Below are 17,217 nucleotides of genomic sequence, written 5' to 3'. Positions count from 1 at the left end.
AGCCTGGCAAAATGGCGGCAACGTCGCGTGTCGAAAGCACCCAGTATCGAGGCGGGTGCCGAGTACGGCCCTCGTTTCTTTCTCCTCCGTCCACCGCTTCGCACTCCTTCGGCGTGAGCAAGGAAAGAAATCCTCCTTTTTGGGGGAGGAAGAAAAACGCCCTGCCGCAAGCACACCCGAGACAACGAGCCTCCCAAATTGATATCATGATCACAAAATAAGCATTTCAAAGTAAGCACAGCTGCATACCTCTGATTGGGGCAATGAAAGGCCAAGAGGGGTGGGCAGGACCACGCCTGTCAATCAGCCTGATGGGCCCATGGCGACATTTTCTCATGGGTCAATCACACCTAGCTGGGTGTGGTTAGCTGCAAAATATTACCTACAGTCTGACAGTGGCGACGACATAAAAACACTTTTAAAGACAGGCATGGTTAACGGTGGAATATTATGTGGTCCTTATATAATTTTTACATACAGTATTTTTTTGCGGACAGTCTGATCATTATAGTTGTATAAATACGATAATTGGGCTGGAAGGATGACCCATAGGTACACGCACACTCACCTCTAAGTTGTCTAGCCTGGGTTTGAATCCGGATGCAGCTATAAACTCTTGCCCCGGTGTTTCACAGGTAGGGTGATTCATCAATGTATGTGTCTGCCATTGCTCCAGGTAGACGATAAACTGGCGTCCCATCTGCCGGCATTAGTTGGTGGATGTTAAAGATCCCATGGTGTTCTTCGCAAAGAGTAGGTGAGCCATCACCATGGCCAAATTCCAAATACCTGCCCTAACTAGTGCTGAGAGAGGGAATGCATGACCAGCATGACCCCTGGCTGAGAAAGTGCTTCAGCAGGTTCCATGCTCTGTAACACATAGTAAGGTACATTGGATTGGAAATACGATAATTATTGCACGTACATAGAGTGCAGTAACTTTTTCCATCAGTGAAGAACGCACGCATGTACACACACAAGCACACACTTCAGCTGGTATTTGTGGTGATTGTGAACCCAAATCATGAAAGATGTACAGTCCTTTGCAGGTACAACTATTGTTCAAAGAAAGATGTAGGAATTGTTTCACATGATAATATGCTGTGACCACCCCTAACTTGTTTTCATACTCTTTTGAATATCATCCCTCTTTTTTTTGTTGTTGAATTTTTTTGTTGAAATAAAAATAATTTTGCTTTAAAACTGTACAATGTTTTGCAAGCAATGCTGTAATGGGTAGTCTAGTATCTCATATTTTAATACCAAGCCACGTTTGTGATGCTGCCAAATAAAATATCAGAGGTTCCAGCCAAAGGGTGGAATTTTACAGATTTTATCCAGGTAGAACAAAAAGTATCTGTTGAATGTGTAAAATTGCATTATTGATGAATAATCTAATGAGATTGTTATGGAATCAAGTCGAGACCTCATTTCCAGATATGAGGCTTTATTGAAATCTATCTCCACATACCCTATAACACAAAATAAAAGAATCATTAAAACTACAAAGAAAGGATGAAATAGCATTCCCAACTCATCTATGTATAAGCAAGCAAGTGACCATTAACATACCTTACTCAAGTGTCCGCTCACAGAATACAGAAATGAAGCAAACTCCCCCTCCTTCCGACACTACATTACATTATATATCAACTCCTCAAGTATCATCCCACAAACGAATCTTCTTCTTCATATTTCATCGCAGAGATTTAAAAAAAACCCACAAAATATACAACTATTGATCACTTTGCAATGTTATCTCCCTTAGGTACCGCGTTCTGAATCCTACTGCTATTCCAGAGGGACAGTTCATTGACAGCAAGAAGGCCTGTGAGAAACTTATGGGTTCTCTTGAGCTTGATGACAGCCAATACCGCTTTGGGCACACCAAGGTAAGCAAACCTCTACTGAAAGTTAATGGGATTAAAATATTTCATCGATGCACCCAAATGATAAAAGTCGACAGAGTTATAATGCTGTCTTCTCAGCTGTGTTATAAAAAAAAACACATATGGAGGCCATTTTCCCCGCAGAGCAAGGGCTGGCCTTTTTTGGGGCACCTTGGTCCCCCTTTTTTTTAAAGCAAAGTTTTATGGCCGGATGCCCTTCCTGCCACCAACCCTGTTAGTCGCCGCTTGCTACACACAGGGAATTACCAGTGAACTGGTGCTCACTTTGCCGACCTTGGAGGGATGACAGGCTGAGTCAACCCCCCTGGCGTTAATTCAGTGATCGACCAGGATTTGAACCTAGTGTGGAAGTATACAAATATATTTGTATATTATTTGTTCTCATATCATTCTTTTCCAGAATGTGTTTTTCTGTGTAACTCTGTAAAAAATGAAACCTGGAGGGAAAAACCTAAGTGCATTCCTATCCCGGACAGGTCATAAAGGAATGACCTATGGAGATAAGATAATGGAGTGTTCGCCATTTTTAAAGACAACAGCTGTTCAAAAGCTCTTAGGACTTTTCAAGATAGAAACCAGAGTTTTGCAAGTGTCTTGTTATCTGGGCCGAAAGGCCCTGTGCGGAATTCTGAATTCCATGCTCATATAAGGAAAGAGGCCTTTGCTATATAGAGCGCTGGCCAAGGAACTGGAGGAAGCTGCGCACAGAAGAAGACTGTTAGTGCGGGAGCCCAGAAACATTTGTTTCACATCTCGAGTACAAAAGGTTTGAGGCCTGGAATATATGCATCTATGATAGGAGACCCCAAAAAGGCAATTCTTAAGTTCTGCAATTCTGCACAGCAACCAGGGGGCGCCACCAAAGACCCCTAAATGTGACTCTTAATTCACAATTTGAGTACATCTTTCAAACTTGTCTTAAAATGTTCTCTATAGGAGTGGAAATCAGAATTCCCAATTCTTAAGTTTTCAATTTGTGTATTAGGTCGCTTAAGAACGACCTAATTAATGCTAATTAACGCTAATTAGCATTTTTAATTCACAATTTGAGTACATCCATGAAACATATGGCAATGTATTCCTTAGGTCATCCTAAATCAAGATCAGTCATTCTTAAGTATCCATTTCATGTATTAACCCACTTAAGAATGCACACTGACAAAAAGGAGAAACATAGATTGTATACAAACACAATGTTTAATTTTTTTATAAACTACACAAAAATGTACTTAGTATGCATGAATTATGCTTCAAAATCAGATCATCATAGTAAGTCATGTAGTAAATTGGCGTCCTGGTTCTACCGCCCATCAACAATTAAATCTCAAATCTCGGAACAAAAAACAATTTTTAATGTTAATTTTATAAAAATTAATACCTAATGTCTAACTTTTACTCTATTAGCGATATTGCTGTTTTATCTCTGACTATCGCTTATAAACTATTTAACATGTTTAAGCTAATTACCCTGAACTAAAAACAAATTTTAATGTATGTAAAAACTCAACTAACTATATCAACGAAAAATTATTGAATTTATCTCAAACATCAACATGATTGTATATATGTTGTTTTATCCAACATTCCTAACATTATTTTGCTTAAAATTTCAAAAACATTACAAATTCCCTGTCAGGATGCTTTGGATATGTACCGTACTGAATATAATCGTATGAACAGGTTTGGTCGATTGTAAACCTACACATCACCATCATCACCATCTCCTTCAACGTCCTCTTCATCAGAAGATGACTGCGCTAGGACCTCATCATCGTCAGCATCAGCTAATTCTTCATCATCTGGAACGAGCGACTCCGGAAGTTGGTCTCCCTCAAATCAGATGGGTTTATATTGATCTCCCACTAGTTCCCATCCGTCATCCTCTGATGAGTGTTGCTGGATGATTGGCTGGTCAGCATTGGCCCACATTCTTGAAACAAGCGATACACGCTTTATGTGGGCAGCAACCTCTCTTTCGCATGGAGGAATACTACTGGCATCAGCTCCCTTCAGCTTTTCAAGTGGGTTCTTTCCTCTTAACTTGGGCTTGTAAATTCTTTCAAAGGTCTTGAACCTGTAGGCGTTTAACGTTTCCTTCGACTTCTCTTTGGCTCCATACATTATAGCAGTGAATTTCAAGAGTGTGTCCTTGCATTTCTCGCTTGGCAGTCCATCTGTTGACAAAGCTTTGAAAGCTTGCTGTACATCGGGCATCTTTTCCAGCTTATTAAAGGGCTGAACCTTGCCCTTTCTTACAAATGCTGCGGTGTAATCCGAGCCGGTAAAGGCATGGAAGGCAGGGAGGGAACTGCACAGTTGTGGTCCCAGTGACTTGGATATCGCTGTTAGGTCAATGAGCCTCCGATTACGCTTGGATGTAGTACCGACATCCATCCAGATGTGGCTGCTGAATTTCTCACAATGATAGAGCAGAATAACAGCTATGTCCGTGTCTGAGGCGCGTATTACTACATTTCCATTCGAGGTGTCTGCTGCCTTTGCATGCATGCAGATCTTGGTATCCGCTTCTTCATGGTTGTTACTGAGCATGTCGACGGTATCTCGCTTGACCTCTCCTTCGCTTACGTGGAAATGGAAGCACTGGCCTGACGGAACATCTAGGAAGACATCACAGGTCCCAAGTATATGAGTGTATGCTTGATCCTGCCATTCTCTTGCAAGAAAATCAGGAAGTTCCCGTTTGAATGACCTGGACGTTAGCGCTTTGCTGATATCGTTGGGCCTTCTTTGTGCTGGACCAGTAATAATGTAGGATCTGCTGTCCTCGGCTGTTGTCCCCCGTCTGGCTCTTTCTGCATCCTTCAGTGACGGTTGAGGGTAATCATCAAAGGCTACGTGTACCCGGACTTTGGACAATGACAATACTTGGTAGAGTATGCTCCTCGCTAGACCTCCATATGTGGGTGGTAAGTTTGGAGGTAGGGTGTGCAGAAGATATTGTCCATCTACTACGTATGCATTGATCTGTTGAGGTCCGTCTCCTTTGATCTCCTTGCTCTCCAGTAAGTTAAGCAACTTACTTTTATCTGTCTTGACCATGCTCTCATCAGGATTGCACATCGTGAGTGGTACTGGTGTAAGGGGATATTGGAATATATGCTGCAGGTCAACATCACGCTTTGATGCAAGGATTATTAGGCGGCCCATCAAATCACGAGTACACTTCAGAACTGCCACTTTCTTATCCGGTGTTCGTCTATTTCTGGCACATTCGTCTACGAATGTTTTGAGAGGAGCTTTCTTTATGGGTTGTTCAAACCTACTGTCATCGGCCTCGCATGCTGTGATGAATGCCTGGTGTAATGTCCTTCCACTTGCTGGCACATTCAGTAAACTTTCGCGGACTGTTTCACTAGTTGCCCTTCCTGTATGGATGTTGTACAACATGGTATCTGCATCTGTTTCGTTCCCAAACGGATTGCAACTATCCTGGATTTGTTTCACCATGGTTTTCACATCTCTATCGTCACGTTTTATTCGTGCAGGTCTCAGTTCAGCAGTTGTGTCTTCTTTGACTATCAGCCCAGCCATTTCGTGGAGTAGACTAACGAATGAAGCTCTAGTGGATTTCGTAAGCATCCAGCGAAGTCGTGCCGCATAATTATTCGTTGAAGAAGTGAATCCAGTTCTTCTCGAAGCTGCATCAGTGCTCAGCACTGGTGTGGGTGTCTACTTGGGGCCTGCCCTCAGGTCAGCACTCCAGCCCCTCCCTTGCATATAAGGGAGGGCCAGCCAGGGAGTGGAGGGGGGATAGCAGCCAGTGACAACCCAAATTCCGTTACAATACTGACTGCATTCTTAAGTGGGTTGATGCATGAAATGGACACATAAGAATTGCTGTTCTTGATTCACGATGATCTACTGAACAGTTTGGGACCAATTTGAAAGATGTACTCAAATTGTGAATTAACACTCACCTTGCCAGGGACGGGGTCAATGAGTACATTTTGCGTTCTTAAGTGGGTTAATACATGAAATGGATACTTAAGAATGACTGATCTTGATTTAGGATGACCTAAGGAATACATTGCCATATGTTTCATGGATGTACTCAAATTGTGAATTAAAAATGCTAATTAGCGTTAATTAGCATTAATTAGGTCGTTCTTAAGCGACCTAATACACAAATTGAAAACTTAAGAATTGGGAATTCTGATTTCCACTCCTATAGAGAACATTTTAAGACAAGTTTGAAAGATGTACTCAAATTGTGAATTAAGAGTCACATTTAGGGGTCTTTGGTGGCGCCCCCTGGTTGCTGTGCAGAATTGCAGAACTTAAGAATTGCCTTTTTGGGGTCTCCTATCATAGATGAATATATTCCAGGCCTCAAACCTTTTGTACTCGAGATGTGAAACAAATGTTTCTGGGCTCCCGCACTATGTGGAGCCTTTGCCACGACCGGCAGAACGATGCTTCGTTAAGTTAGTTAGTTCATTAGTTAGTCAATATCTTGAATTAGCATGTCTATGTAACAACTCTACAGTTTTTAATAAACATTGTGTGAGAAACAAATTGGAGTTTTCTTTGTTATAGGGATTAGGAATTCTTCAATACTAGGATCCCAAGCCAGCACCCTAACCGCTAAGCCAACACCAGGCTTGTTATGACAAAGTAAAATAATCCCCTTAACAACATTTATCAATGACTATTGAATAATTTCAATTGCTGTAGGACAAGGCCAGGCTGAGCAGTTCAGGTTTTGTATCCCTCTGATAGACCAGAACTGCATCCGGACCTTACCAAAAATCTAATTAGCTCGGTCACCATCACTGACACAAACTCATCCACCAAGTTTTGACATAACCCATCCACAACTTTTTGAGATATCGTGCTGTATATCATATTTGGCCCGATCTCTCAATGACGAACAAGCGTTACGCCTAGGTCCCCAGTCGGTGAAGTGATGTCAGTTGACAAAGTGGAAGACGCAAGGCGGCCATCTTGGATTTTGACGTGGTGACCCAATTTTCAATAGCGTTCTTCCTTATGCGTAGATACACCCACACACCAGATTAGAAGTTAGTAGTTCGTTTATTTTTCAAGATATTTCGCTCACAAGGTTCAGACATGTATATGGTGGCGGCCATCTTGGATTTTGACGTGGCGACCCAATTGTCAATAGCGTTCTTCCTTATGTCTAGATACACCCACACACCAGATTAGAAGTTGGTACTTTGCTTATTTTTCAAGATATTCCGCTCACAAGGTTCAGACATTTACTTTTCAAGATATCGCGCTCACAAGATTTAGATATGGTGACAGCCATCTTGGATTTTGACGTAGCGACCTAATTTTCAATAGGGTTCTTCCATATGCCTAGTTGCACCCACACACCAAATTAGAATTCGGTCCTTCGCTTACGCACGCACGTCCACACGGACGGACACACACACGGACGGAGGAGAAAACCATTGTCCTCCTTTCGCTCCACGGTGCGACGGGGGACAAAAATAACTTTTAAAAAATTATCGGATCCGCATACGGATCCTCACCAGACTCGAAACAATTCCGCTATGGTAAACAACCAACGTGTCCACCAAGTTTCGTCCAAATCCATCCATAACCTTTTGAGACGTCATGCTCACAACCAGACAGACAGACAAACAAGAGTGAAAACGTTACCTCCATCCTCTTTTGGTGGCAGAGGTAACTACGGACGAATCAACATAAGCTTTAGATACACGTTTTCAGATAATTCATCATTACTGAGTTTCACATATGATCACGTTTCCATCTTGGCTAGGTGTTCTTCCGAGCTGGCTTGCTGGGTACTCTTGAAGAGATGCGAGATGATCGGTTATCACATCTGCTAACAAAAACTCAAGCCTTGGGCCGGGGCTACGTCATGAGGAAGGAGTTCAAGAAGATGTGGGAGAGAAGGTATGTGCGTGAAACCATTGCCAGATGATTGAATGCAATTACTAAATGCAGACATAACTGAGAATTCAACAATTTAATTTTGCACAGAGAGTCCATCATCATCATCCAGTACAACGTCAGATCATTCATGGGTGTGAAGAACTGGTCATGGATGAAGCTTTACTTCAAGATCAAACCTCTTCTTAAGTCAGCTGAATCTGAAAAGGAGATGGCTAACATGAAGGAAGAATTTACCAAGACCAAGGAAGCTTTGGAAAAATCTGAAGCTCGTCGCAAAGAGTTGGAAGAGAAGATGATCAGTATTGTGCAGGAGAAAAATGATCTTCTTATTCAAGTGCAGTCTGTGAGTAAAACAAGTACTTAAATTCAGGTGTGCAACTCTAACCTTTCGACAGTATCTTTAAGTTATATTTTAATTGTAATATACATCATAATCATTCACTTGGCAGGGTGAAGAAACACTTACAGATGCAGAAGAAAGATGTGATGGTCTGATCAAAAACAAGATTCAGCTGGAAGCTAAACTCAAAGAATCGCAGGAACGGGCAGAGGATGAGGAAGAAACTAATGCTGAACTAACGGCGAAGAAGAGGAAACTTGAGGATGAATGTTCAGAATTGAAAAAAGATATTGATGATCTGGAGCTGACTCTGGCTAAAGTTGAAAAGGAGAAGCATGCCACAGAGAACAAGGTCAGCAAACATACTGTGCATTTATCAGCAAACACTGAGATATGGATGACAGAACATCATAACCAGCATCACAACTGGTGATATTTTCAATAAAATTGGGGTATTGTAATTATTTTCTCAATCGTGAAATCTTCATGGTCTTTTGAACTTCAGGTGAAGAATTTGACAGAAGAAATGGCAGTGCTTGATGAGGGCATCGTGAAGCTCTCAAAGGAAAAGAAAGCTCTTCAAGAAGCTCATCAGCAGACACTGGATGATCTTCAGGCAGAAGAAGATAAAGTCAACTCTCTAACCAAAGCCAAAGCGAAGCTGGAACAGCAAGTTGATGATGTGAGTTAATAAGAAATGGGTTATTCTCCGAAAGGAGCCCAAACCTTGCTTTTGCTTCATTTTGAATTTATTAACAAATGAACTTTATTTTCCTTACCTTAGCTTGAAGGCTCACTGGAACAAGAGAAGAAAGTGAGGATGGATGTAGAGAGATCCAAGAGGAAACTCGAGGGTGATCTGAAGTTAGCTCAAGAATCTTTAATGGACTTGGAGAATGACAAACAACAGCTGGATGAGAGGCTCAAAAAGTAAGATTTTACAATTATGTGGTTTATGAACTTGTTTAATTCAATGAAAGTAACATTACAGATATAATTATATCTCAGAATTCAAATCAACCAGAGAAAATTAGATTATTGAGGATTAGGTATGATTGACAACAGTATTGTTGTGCCACTTATATTTAACACAAATAATGGATATTTGGTTGATATGCAGTCATATGACTCAAAGTAGTCTTCCCCTTGATTGATAAGTATGTCCAAAGTTAAGCACTCAAAATTCCAAAGTTCTCACTGGCCTTGATGTTGTTTTCCAGGAAAGACTTTGAAATCAGCCAGCTTAATGGAAAAGTTGAGGATGAGTTGGCCCTATCTGCCCAGCTTCAGAAGAAGATCAAAGAGCTCCAGGTTCGTGCAAATCAGTTCTATAATTATGAATCGATGCTGGCAAATTTTCATGTTGATAAAATTGTGCTAAGTTAATCATATCATTTTTGGCCACTGAATACATTCAAATATTGTAGGCCCGTATTGAAGAGCTCGAAGAGGAGATGGAAGCTGAACGTGCAGCTCGTGCCAAAGTTGAGAAGCAAAGATCTGACCTGTCCCGCGAGCTGGAAGAGATCAGTGAAAGATTGGAGGAGGCTGGCGGTGCCACTGCAGTCCAGCTAGAGATGAACAAGAAGCGTGAGTCTGAGTTCCAGAAAATGCGTAGGGACCTGGAAGAGGCTACATTGCAGCATGAAGCTACATCAGCAGCATTGCGGAAGAAGCATGCTGACTCTGTGGCCGAGTTGGGTGAACAGATCGACAATCTTCAGCGTGTTAAAACCAAATTGGAAAAAGAGAAGAGCGAGATGAAGATGGAGATTGATGATCTCAGCAGCAACATGGAACAAGTATCAAAAGCAAAGGTAATCACATTTTCTTTTCTTTTTTCATCTTTAACACATCACGTCTATATGTACAATGAATGATGTTTTTAAACAGGAAAACAACCTGATTACATTGTAATTAATCTCTCTTTTTAGGCCAATCTTGAGAAGATGTGCCGATCTCTTGAGGATCAACTTTCTGAGATAAAAGCCAAGGAAGACGAGCATATTCGGACCATCAATGATTTGTCCACTCTGAAGGCTAAACTTCTTGCTGAATCTGGTCAGTGTTTCTCCTACAATAGGATTTACTTTTCGTACAAGACAAAAACTTTCCATTCAGTAAAATCATATATATTGTGAATATGAATATATTTTTTTTAGACACGAAAGTACATCCTATAATTAATTTTCTTTATCTGTTGTCTTATTCTAACAGGCGAGTTGGCCAGGAAGCTAGAAGAGAAGGAGGTTCTTGTCGTTCAGCTTTCTCGAGTCAAACTTTCCTTCACTCAGCAGGTGGAGGACCTCAAGAGACAACTTGAGGAGGAAGTTAAGGTTAGTGGAGTTTTTCCAGGCAATGAATCATTGATTAACTTGGGTGTTTAACCCATTCACATACAGTATATGCGGTGCTCTCTTCCTTTGCTCATTTACATTCATCTCATGTACCACCTTCAGGCAAAGAATGCACTGGCACATGCACTGCAGTCCTCGCGGCATGACTGCGACTTATTGAGGGAACAATACGACGAGGAACAGGAAGCCAAGGCTGAGCTACAAAGGGCCATGTCCAAGGCCAATGCTGAGGTTGCCCAGTGGAGGACCAAATATGAAACTGATGCCATCCAGAGAACTGAGGAGTTGGAGGAAGCGAAGTAAGTTGGACTTTTGAAGTTGTGATTTTTACCTCCACCATCAAAAGTGGAATAAGGTCATGTTTTCACCCCTGTCTGTCTTTTTGTCTGTCAGTGAACAGGATATCTCAAAAGGTTAATGGAAGGATTAGGACAAAACTTGGTGGACAGGTTGGGTGTGTGACAAGGACAAATTGATTGGACTTTGGTGAAGACCCGGATGGGGATTTGCACACTCGAGTTTTTAAGTGATTCTTCATCATTTTGGTGAAGTTTCACCATTTGGTGGTGAAGACCTGGATATGACAAATGTCAAACTTTTATACGTGATTCTTCACCATTGAGAGATAGGGCCAAAAACACGATATTTTAAAACATTGTGGATGGATTTGGACGAAACTCAGTGGATCGGTTTGGGTGTTTAACAAGGACAAATTGATTATATGTTGGTGAATATCTGGATCCGGCTTATCAGTGAGATTCAAAACAAATTGTTCAGCCTGGTGGAGGTATGCGCTCTGCGAGTGTTATTCTGGTTCAACTCTGGTTTTTTATTTATTTAAAAAAAATCGAGGCTTGTAAGGTTACAAAGGATGAAAGACAAGGAACTGACAGTGGGACAGTGTAGTCACAGTAAGCAAGGGAATATATGAACACCAAAAGAGGAGAGACGGAAAATAAACACGATAGAAAACTGTAACTAAGAGGGTTGTGTTAGGTAGGTTTAATGAGGGTAGAAAATATTGTGGTAAGGTGTGGAGTGCAGTGCATGACATTCCGTGCACAAGATGTAGGTGTGCTGCTTGCTTTGAGCTCTGGAGATGAGTGGAATTGAACTGTCTACAGAAGGTAGTTCCTACAAACAGGAATAAAAAGAGAAAAAGAGGGGATGTCGGCAAAAAGCCTAGATTTTGGTAGTTAAAACAGGAGGTTATGGAAAGACCATGCACATCATTGGGGAGCTGTGGAAGGTCAGAGGGCTTAGAGAGGGCAAGGAGTTACACCGGAGGAGAAACAGAAAATCGAGGCCACCAACCTGTCTGCTTCACTTGTTCCTTGTTCTGTACCCTTATGCGTCGGCCTCATTGCCGGAGATGTCGATATTGTTGAGAGCTTAGATTTCAGAATCCAGCCAAGACAGAGTTTATGCTAGGCCTCCAATACATCAGGGAGATACAATACATCACTTCACTGAGCTATGAGCAAAGGTCTTGTAGACTCTGAGTATTCCTGATTTTTATGGTAATGACTTGCAACTATGGAGTCCAATCTATGACTGGCTTTGGAGGCCATCTTTGTTACATCATTAGCCCAGGAGACCTCATGGCTGATGTTTAGGCCTATGTTGTTGAGACAGACTGAACTTCTCTGTTGAATAATTTATCTCATTCACATTACAAAAGACAATACAGTATTTATTATTGCCATGAAAGGATTAAATGTTTATGAAATGTATTATTCACATACTTTGATCTCACAACTGCTTATAAGATGAAAACCTTTTCATTCTCATTTCAGGAAAAAGCTGGCTGCTCGTTTGCAAGAGGCCGAGGAAATGATTGAAGCCACAAACTCAAAATGTGCTTCTCTTGAGAAGACCAAGCAGCGCCTCCAGGGTGAGGTTGAAGACCTCATGATAGATGTGGAGAGAGCTCATGCTGCTGCAGCTGCTCTCGATAAGAAGCAAAAGGCCTTCGACAAGGTACGTTGCTCATTCTTCTACTTTTAATAAGTGCCTCGTGTTCATGATTATGAGTCATCAGATAAAACAATTACTGTACCAGATTCTCTGTCTTTGCCCTGTATTTCCAAATAAAAACAAAAAATAAAACCTCTTTTCATTGAAGCTCTTCTAAAGGTTTTCATGTCTTTAATACTAGGTTTAGAATTTTACCCTTTTTCAATCTCATACAAATTAAGCATAAAAGGAGAATTCAAAATATTATAGGAATGATATACTGGTCAAATTTTTATATACTATATATTTTTTTCTGTACTTCCTCTCGATTTCAAAGCACTTGCTCCATTTGACCTTCAAACTGTCCATGCAAATATAGTAGAGGTTTTCAAATTGCTCCTTCAGCCACATCCCAGTTGCTTCAGTCAGTCCATTGTCCTCAACAAATTGGCTGCCATGAAGGTGGGACTTCAATTGTTGAAATATAAAATAATCACTGCGGGCAAGGGTTGGGTGGTCCAGGGGTTATCCAGATACTTGAATATGAGTCTGGCATAGTATTACTCTGTGATTGCAGTGTTGATGACACTGCAATGCTCAATTTTAGTAAGATCCATAATTATATGGTACAGCAAACCTCTGGATTATACTCTGAACGAACAATCAAAATCAGATTAATGAACGTAACAAGATTAATGTAACAAGCAAAAATACAAGCGTGTAATGAGAAATATATATATATATATATATGAATAAATAAATCACAGCTCGAGGATTCCATTAGATACCCCATTTCCAAAACATTCAGAATCACCCTCATAATTCTTTTATGTATGGAGATCCTGAGATCAAGAAAGGTTTTAATAGATTACACTGATTTTTTTTGCAAAAAATTACACTTATTACACAATTACACAATTAAATTACATTACAATAATCTATCTATAATTCCAGTAATCTCTGTATGTGTGTTTGTTTGTTTGTTTGTTTGTTTGTCTGTGACCGCTGTTTCTCGACAACCACGGGTCCGATATACTTTAAACTTGCCAGGTATATTGCTGGGGACCCGAGGATGTGCCTTTTCAAGGTTTCATATTAATCGGACAATTACTTACCGAGCTATGTCCAAAAAACGATTCAACCAATCAGAGAGCAGCGAGCTATCGCGTGTGCCGAACGTGGCGAACACACTCTGCCTCGGACGGCACATTTGAGAGCGTATTCATTTATTTCACGTTGGCAAACTATGTTGCCGCTATGTTGGCGTTAAACTATGTTTTAAAACTAATTATAACCATTTCATGTAAATAGAGGGGGGGGGGGGGGGGATTGTCACTGTACTCGCAAGCCGTTCGCCGTTCGCTTTGGCGTTGCGAATGGACCAAAACATTTCATGGACCAAACCATTTCATGTAAAGCGTTCGCCGTTCGCTTTGGCGTTGCGAATGGACCAAAACATTTCATGGACCAAACCATTTCATGTAAATAGAGGGGGGGGGATATAATTTTAGATATATATATAGTACGGGCATGCCCTAGTTAAATTAAATTACACAAAAGATTACACTTATTGATGTTTCTGTTTTTTGAGATCTTCATGACAGCCGGAAGAATTTCTGTCGTAGCAATGACAAATGCTCTAGCTTTAAAGGTTGTCATACATGCTGGTGACTCTTCATAGACCCAAAAGTTTGGGTGGATAATGAGATATAACATGTTGTGGAAGGATTTATATCAAGTAAAGATCCATCAAGTTGAACCACCTTTAGAGGTCATTTTTCTCCACAGAGCAGGGGTTGGCCTTTTTCAGGCAACGTGGTCCCCTTAAGCAATGTTTTATGGCCGGATGCCCTTCCTGCCGCCAACCATGTTAGTCGCCTCTTGCGACCCACAGGGAATTACCAGTGAACTGGTACTCAATTATGCCGACCTCGGAAGGATGACAGGCTGAGTCAACCCCCCCTGGCGTTAATTCAGCGATTGGCCGGGATTCAAACCCAGGATACTTGGATCCCAAGCCGGCACCCTAACCGCTAAGCCAACACCAGGCTGTAAAGATCAGTCAAGTACATGAGGATATTGCTAGAATTCCACAGAATTGAAAATAACTTACCCAGGTCAACCCTAAATGGTTACGACACATTTCACAGGTTTTGGCCGAGTGGAAGCAGAAGCATGAGGAAAGTCAGTCTGAACTTGAAGCTTCACAGAAAGAAACGCGTTCTCTCAGCACTGAGTTGTTCAAACTCAAGAATGCATATGAAGAGTGCCTGGATCATTTGGAGACGATGAAACGGGAGAACAAAAACCTCCAAGGTGGGATACAAAGACATATTAAACATTTTGTACTAAGTGAATTTTTATACTTGTCTCATTCAAATGTCAAAATAAAATGAAAAGCAAAATCAGGTCACAGTTTTATGTTAACAGGAGAACTGAAATAATGAGTTTATCGCACTAAGCCATCGTAATCCGTGAAAAATTAACATTATAATTGAAAACGCCATGCATTGTTTTATACAGAGGAGATCGGAGACCTCACGGAACAAATTGGAGAGAACAGCAAAACCATCCACGAGCTGGAAAAGATACGGAAACAGCTTGATCAGGAGAAATCCGAACTTCAATCATCCCTGGAGGAGGCTGAGGTTTGTACTGAAAATAATTTTATCATTGACAACTTATTGAGTATATAAAGATGAGACGAAGATGTCATTGAAAATGAATGAACCGATTAAGGAATGTGTCACGTTAAATCATTAACAGGCCTCACTGGAACACGAGGAGAGCAAGTTCCTTCGTATTCAGCTTGAGCTGAACCAGGTGAAGGGTGAGATTGACAGGAAGATCGCTGAGAAAGACGAGGAAATTGATCAAATGAAGAGGAGTCACCAACGAGCTGTCGAGATCATGCAAACTGCACTGGACTCCGAGATTAAGAGCAGAAATGAAGCTCTTAGGATTAAGAAGAAGATGGAGGGAGATCTCAATGAGATGGAGGTTCAGTTGAGTCATTCCAACAGACAGGCTGCTGAGGCACAGAAACACCTCAGGACCTCTCAAGCTCAAGCCAAGGTACGACAATAAAAATGCACATAAATCTATTTTTCAATTCGCAACTTAACAAGTAAATACAGGAAGTGAACGAAGTCTTGAGCATTAATTATGTAATGTGTTCCTCTGTAACAGTCCATATGCAAAAATTTTCTTAGGATCTCCAATTGCACCTTGATGAAACAACAAGGTCAAATGAAGACTTCAAGGAGCAGTTGGCGATGCTGGAGCGCCGCACCAACCTACTGGTGGCAGAGATTGAGGAGATCCGTATAGCTTTGGAGCAGACGGACAAGGCCAGGAAATTGGCAGAGCAGGAGTTGACTGGAGCTAGTGAGCGTGTCCAGTTGCTTCATTCTCAGGTATTAGCTTTATTTACCTCCACGAGAAGGTAAACATTTTTCAAGTAAACATTAGAATTCCCATTAATAAATGCTTATATGATTGCTTGGTTCTTTGTTTGTTTTCAGAACACTTCCCTCATCAACACCAAGAGGAAGCTAGAAGGCGATATTGGTCAGCTTCAGTCAGAAGTTGAAGAAGCTTTGCAGGAGAGCCGGAATGCTGATGAAAAAGCAAAGAAAGCCATTACAGATGTAAGTCCAACACATTCAAAACAAAAGAAATGGTTTACTATAGATCCAAATTAGATTGACCTATAGATCTTGAAAACAATGTTGGGAATCTTCCCAGGCGGCAATGATGGCTGAAGAGCTGAAAAAGGAGCAGGACACGAGTGCCCACCTGGAGCGCATGAAGAAGAACATGGAACAAACAGTGAAGGATCTCCAGCACCGGCTGGACGAGGCTGAACAGATTGCTCTGAAGGGTGGCAAGAAGCAGATGCAGAAGCTTGAGGCTCGGGTAAGGCACAGAGATCGAGACAAAGACCTCTACAAATTGTGGGAAGTTTCTCAAACAGCTCCAGTATATATAAATTCAACATCTTCTTTCAAAAATACGAGTCAGAAATGCCATTTATTTCAAAAATTCCCATTACCGTTTTTAAATCGTGCTGTGGTCATTCAACTGATGGAGGTGTTAACATGATTTTGGCATGTATGTTGTAATTGAAACAATTTGATTTGTAAAATTTGTAAATTCATTGTAATTGTATTCGAGCAGATTCGTCAATTGTAAAATTGTAAAAATTTGTTTGTAGGTTCGTGAGCTCGAGGCAGAGTTGGACAGTGAACAGCGGAAGTTTTCTGACACTCTCAAGGGGTTGAGGAAGTACGAGAGAAGGATCAAAGAAGTTACATACCAAGTGAGTATGCAAATAACTGCAAGCACAAGTTCTGGGTAAGCAAAATCCTGCTCTAATAAAAAGAGCAAATGCATTGTGCACATGCATCTTTCCATCATCTACACATTTTCTTGAAGCTGAAGATAAATTTTCAATTCTTATTTTTAGGCAGAGGAGGACAGGAAGAATGTTGTACGTCTCCAAGACTTGGTAGACAAATTGCAGCTCAAAGTGAAGTCCTACAAGAGGCAGTCTGAGGAAGCCGTAAGTATCCAATACAAGACATCACACAATTTGTAGCAATAAAACTTTTTTATGTTAAAAACAAAAAGATTGCAAACCTTTTTTGTGTTCTAATAAATGAAACTAAGCCAAGACCCTTTGAAATACTTATTCTGCAATAATATTTGACCATTAATAGATTTAATTCACACAGTAAATCCACTATCG

The 17,217-nt window shown here is 40.9% G+C and overlaps 1 protein-coding gene across 2 annotated transcripts in view; it reads left to right on the top strand.

The window, feature by feature from the left end:
* LOC137434062 (myosin-1B) overlaps positions 1 to 17,217 on the top strand; it is a 36,219-nt gene that overhangs the window by 16,314 nt on the left and 2,688 nt on the right. For both annotated transcript variants that reach the window (XM_068126704.2, XM_078785808.1), the window contains exons 20-39: positions 1,769 to 1,892; positions 7,678 to 7,814; positions 7,902 to 8,157; positions 8,264 to 8,506; positions 8,660 to 8,836; positions 8,939 to 9,084; positions 9,375 to 9,465; positions 9,582 to 9,971; positions 10,089 to 10,215; positions 10,372 to 10,490; positions 10,614 to 10,810; positions 12,308 to 12,491; positions 14,618 to 14,783; positions 14,991 to 15,115; positions 15,234 to 15,542; positions 15,680 to 15,883; positions 15,992 to 16,117; positions 16,215 to 16,385; positions 16,684 to 16,788; positions 16,936 to 17,031. In XM_068126704.2, coding sequence (XP_067982805.2) covers positions 1,769 to 1,892; positions 7,678 to 7,814; positions 7,902 to 8,157; positions 8,264 to 8,506; positions 8,660 to 8,836; positions 8,939 to 9,084; positions 9,375 to 9,465; positions 9,582 to 9,971; positions 10,089 to 10,215; positions 10,372 to 10,490; positions 10,614 to 10,810; positions 12,308 to 12,491; positions 14,618 to 14,783; positions 14,991 to 15,115; positions 15,234 to 15,542; positions 15,680 to 15,883; positions 15,992 to 16,117; positions 16,215 to 16,385; positions 16,684 to 16,788; positions 16,936 to 17,031 — 3,493 coding nt within the window. The remainder of the gene's footprint in view (positions 1 to 1,768; positions 1,893 to 7,677; positions 7,815 to 7,901; positions 8,158 to 8,263; positions 8,507 to 8,659; positions 8,837 to 8,938; positions 9,085 to 9,374; positions 9,466 to 9,581; positions 9,972 to 10,088; positions 10,216 to 10,371; positions 10,491 to 10,613; positions 10,811 to 12,307; positions 12,492 to 14,617; positions 14,784 to 14,990; positions 15,116 to 15,233; positions 15,543 to 15,679; positions 15,884 to 15,991; positions 16,118 to 16,214; positions 16,386 to 16,683; positions 16,789 to 16,935; positions 17,032 to 17,217) is intronic.

This window comes from Myxine glutinosa, chromosome 10 (assembly GCF_964187855.1).
Source record: "Myxine glutinosa chromosome 10, kmMyxGlut1.1, whole genome shotgun sequence".
In the NCBI taxonomy this organism is placed as follows: domain Eukaryota; kingdom Metazoa; phylum Chordata; class Myxini; order Myxiniformes; family Myxinidae; genus Myxine; species Myxine glutinosa.
The sequence above is the reverse complement of the archived record's forward strand: the minus strand, read 5'-3'. Positions and strand labels throughout refer to the sequence as shown.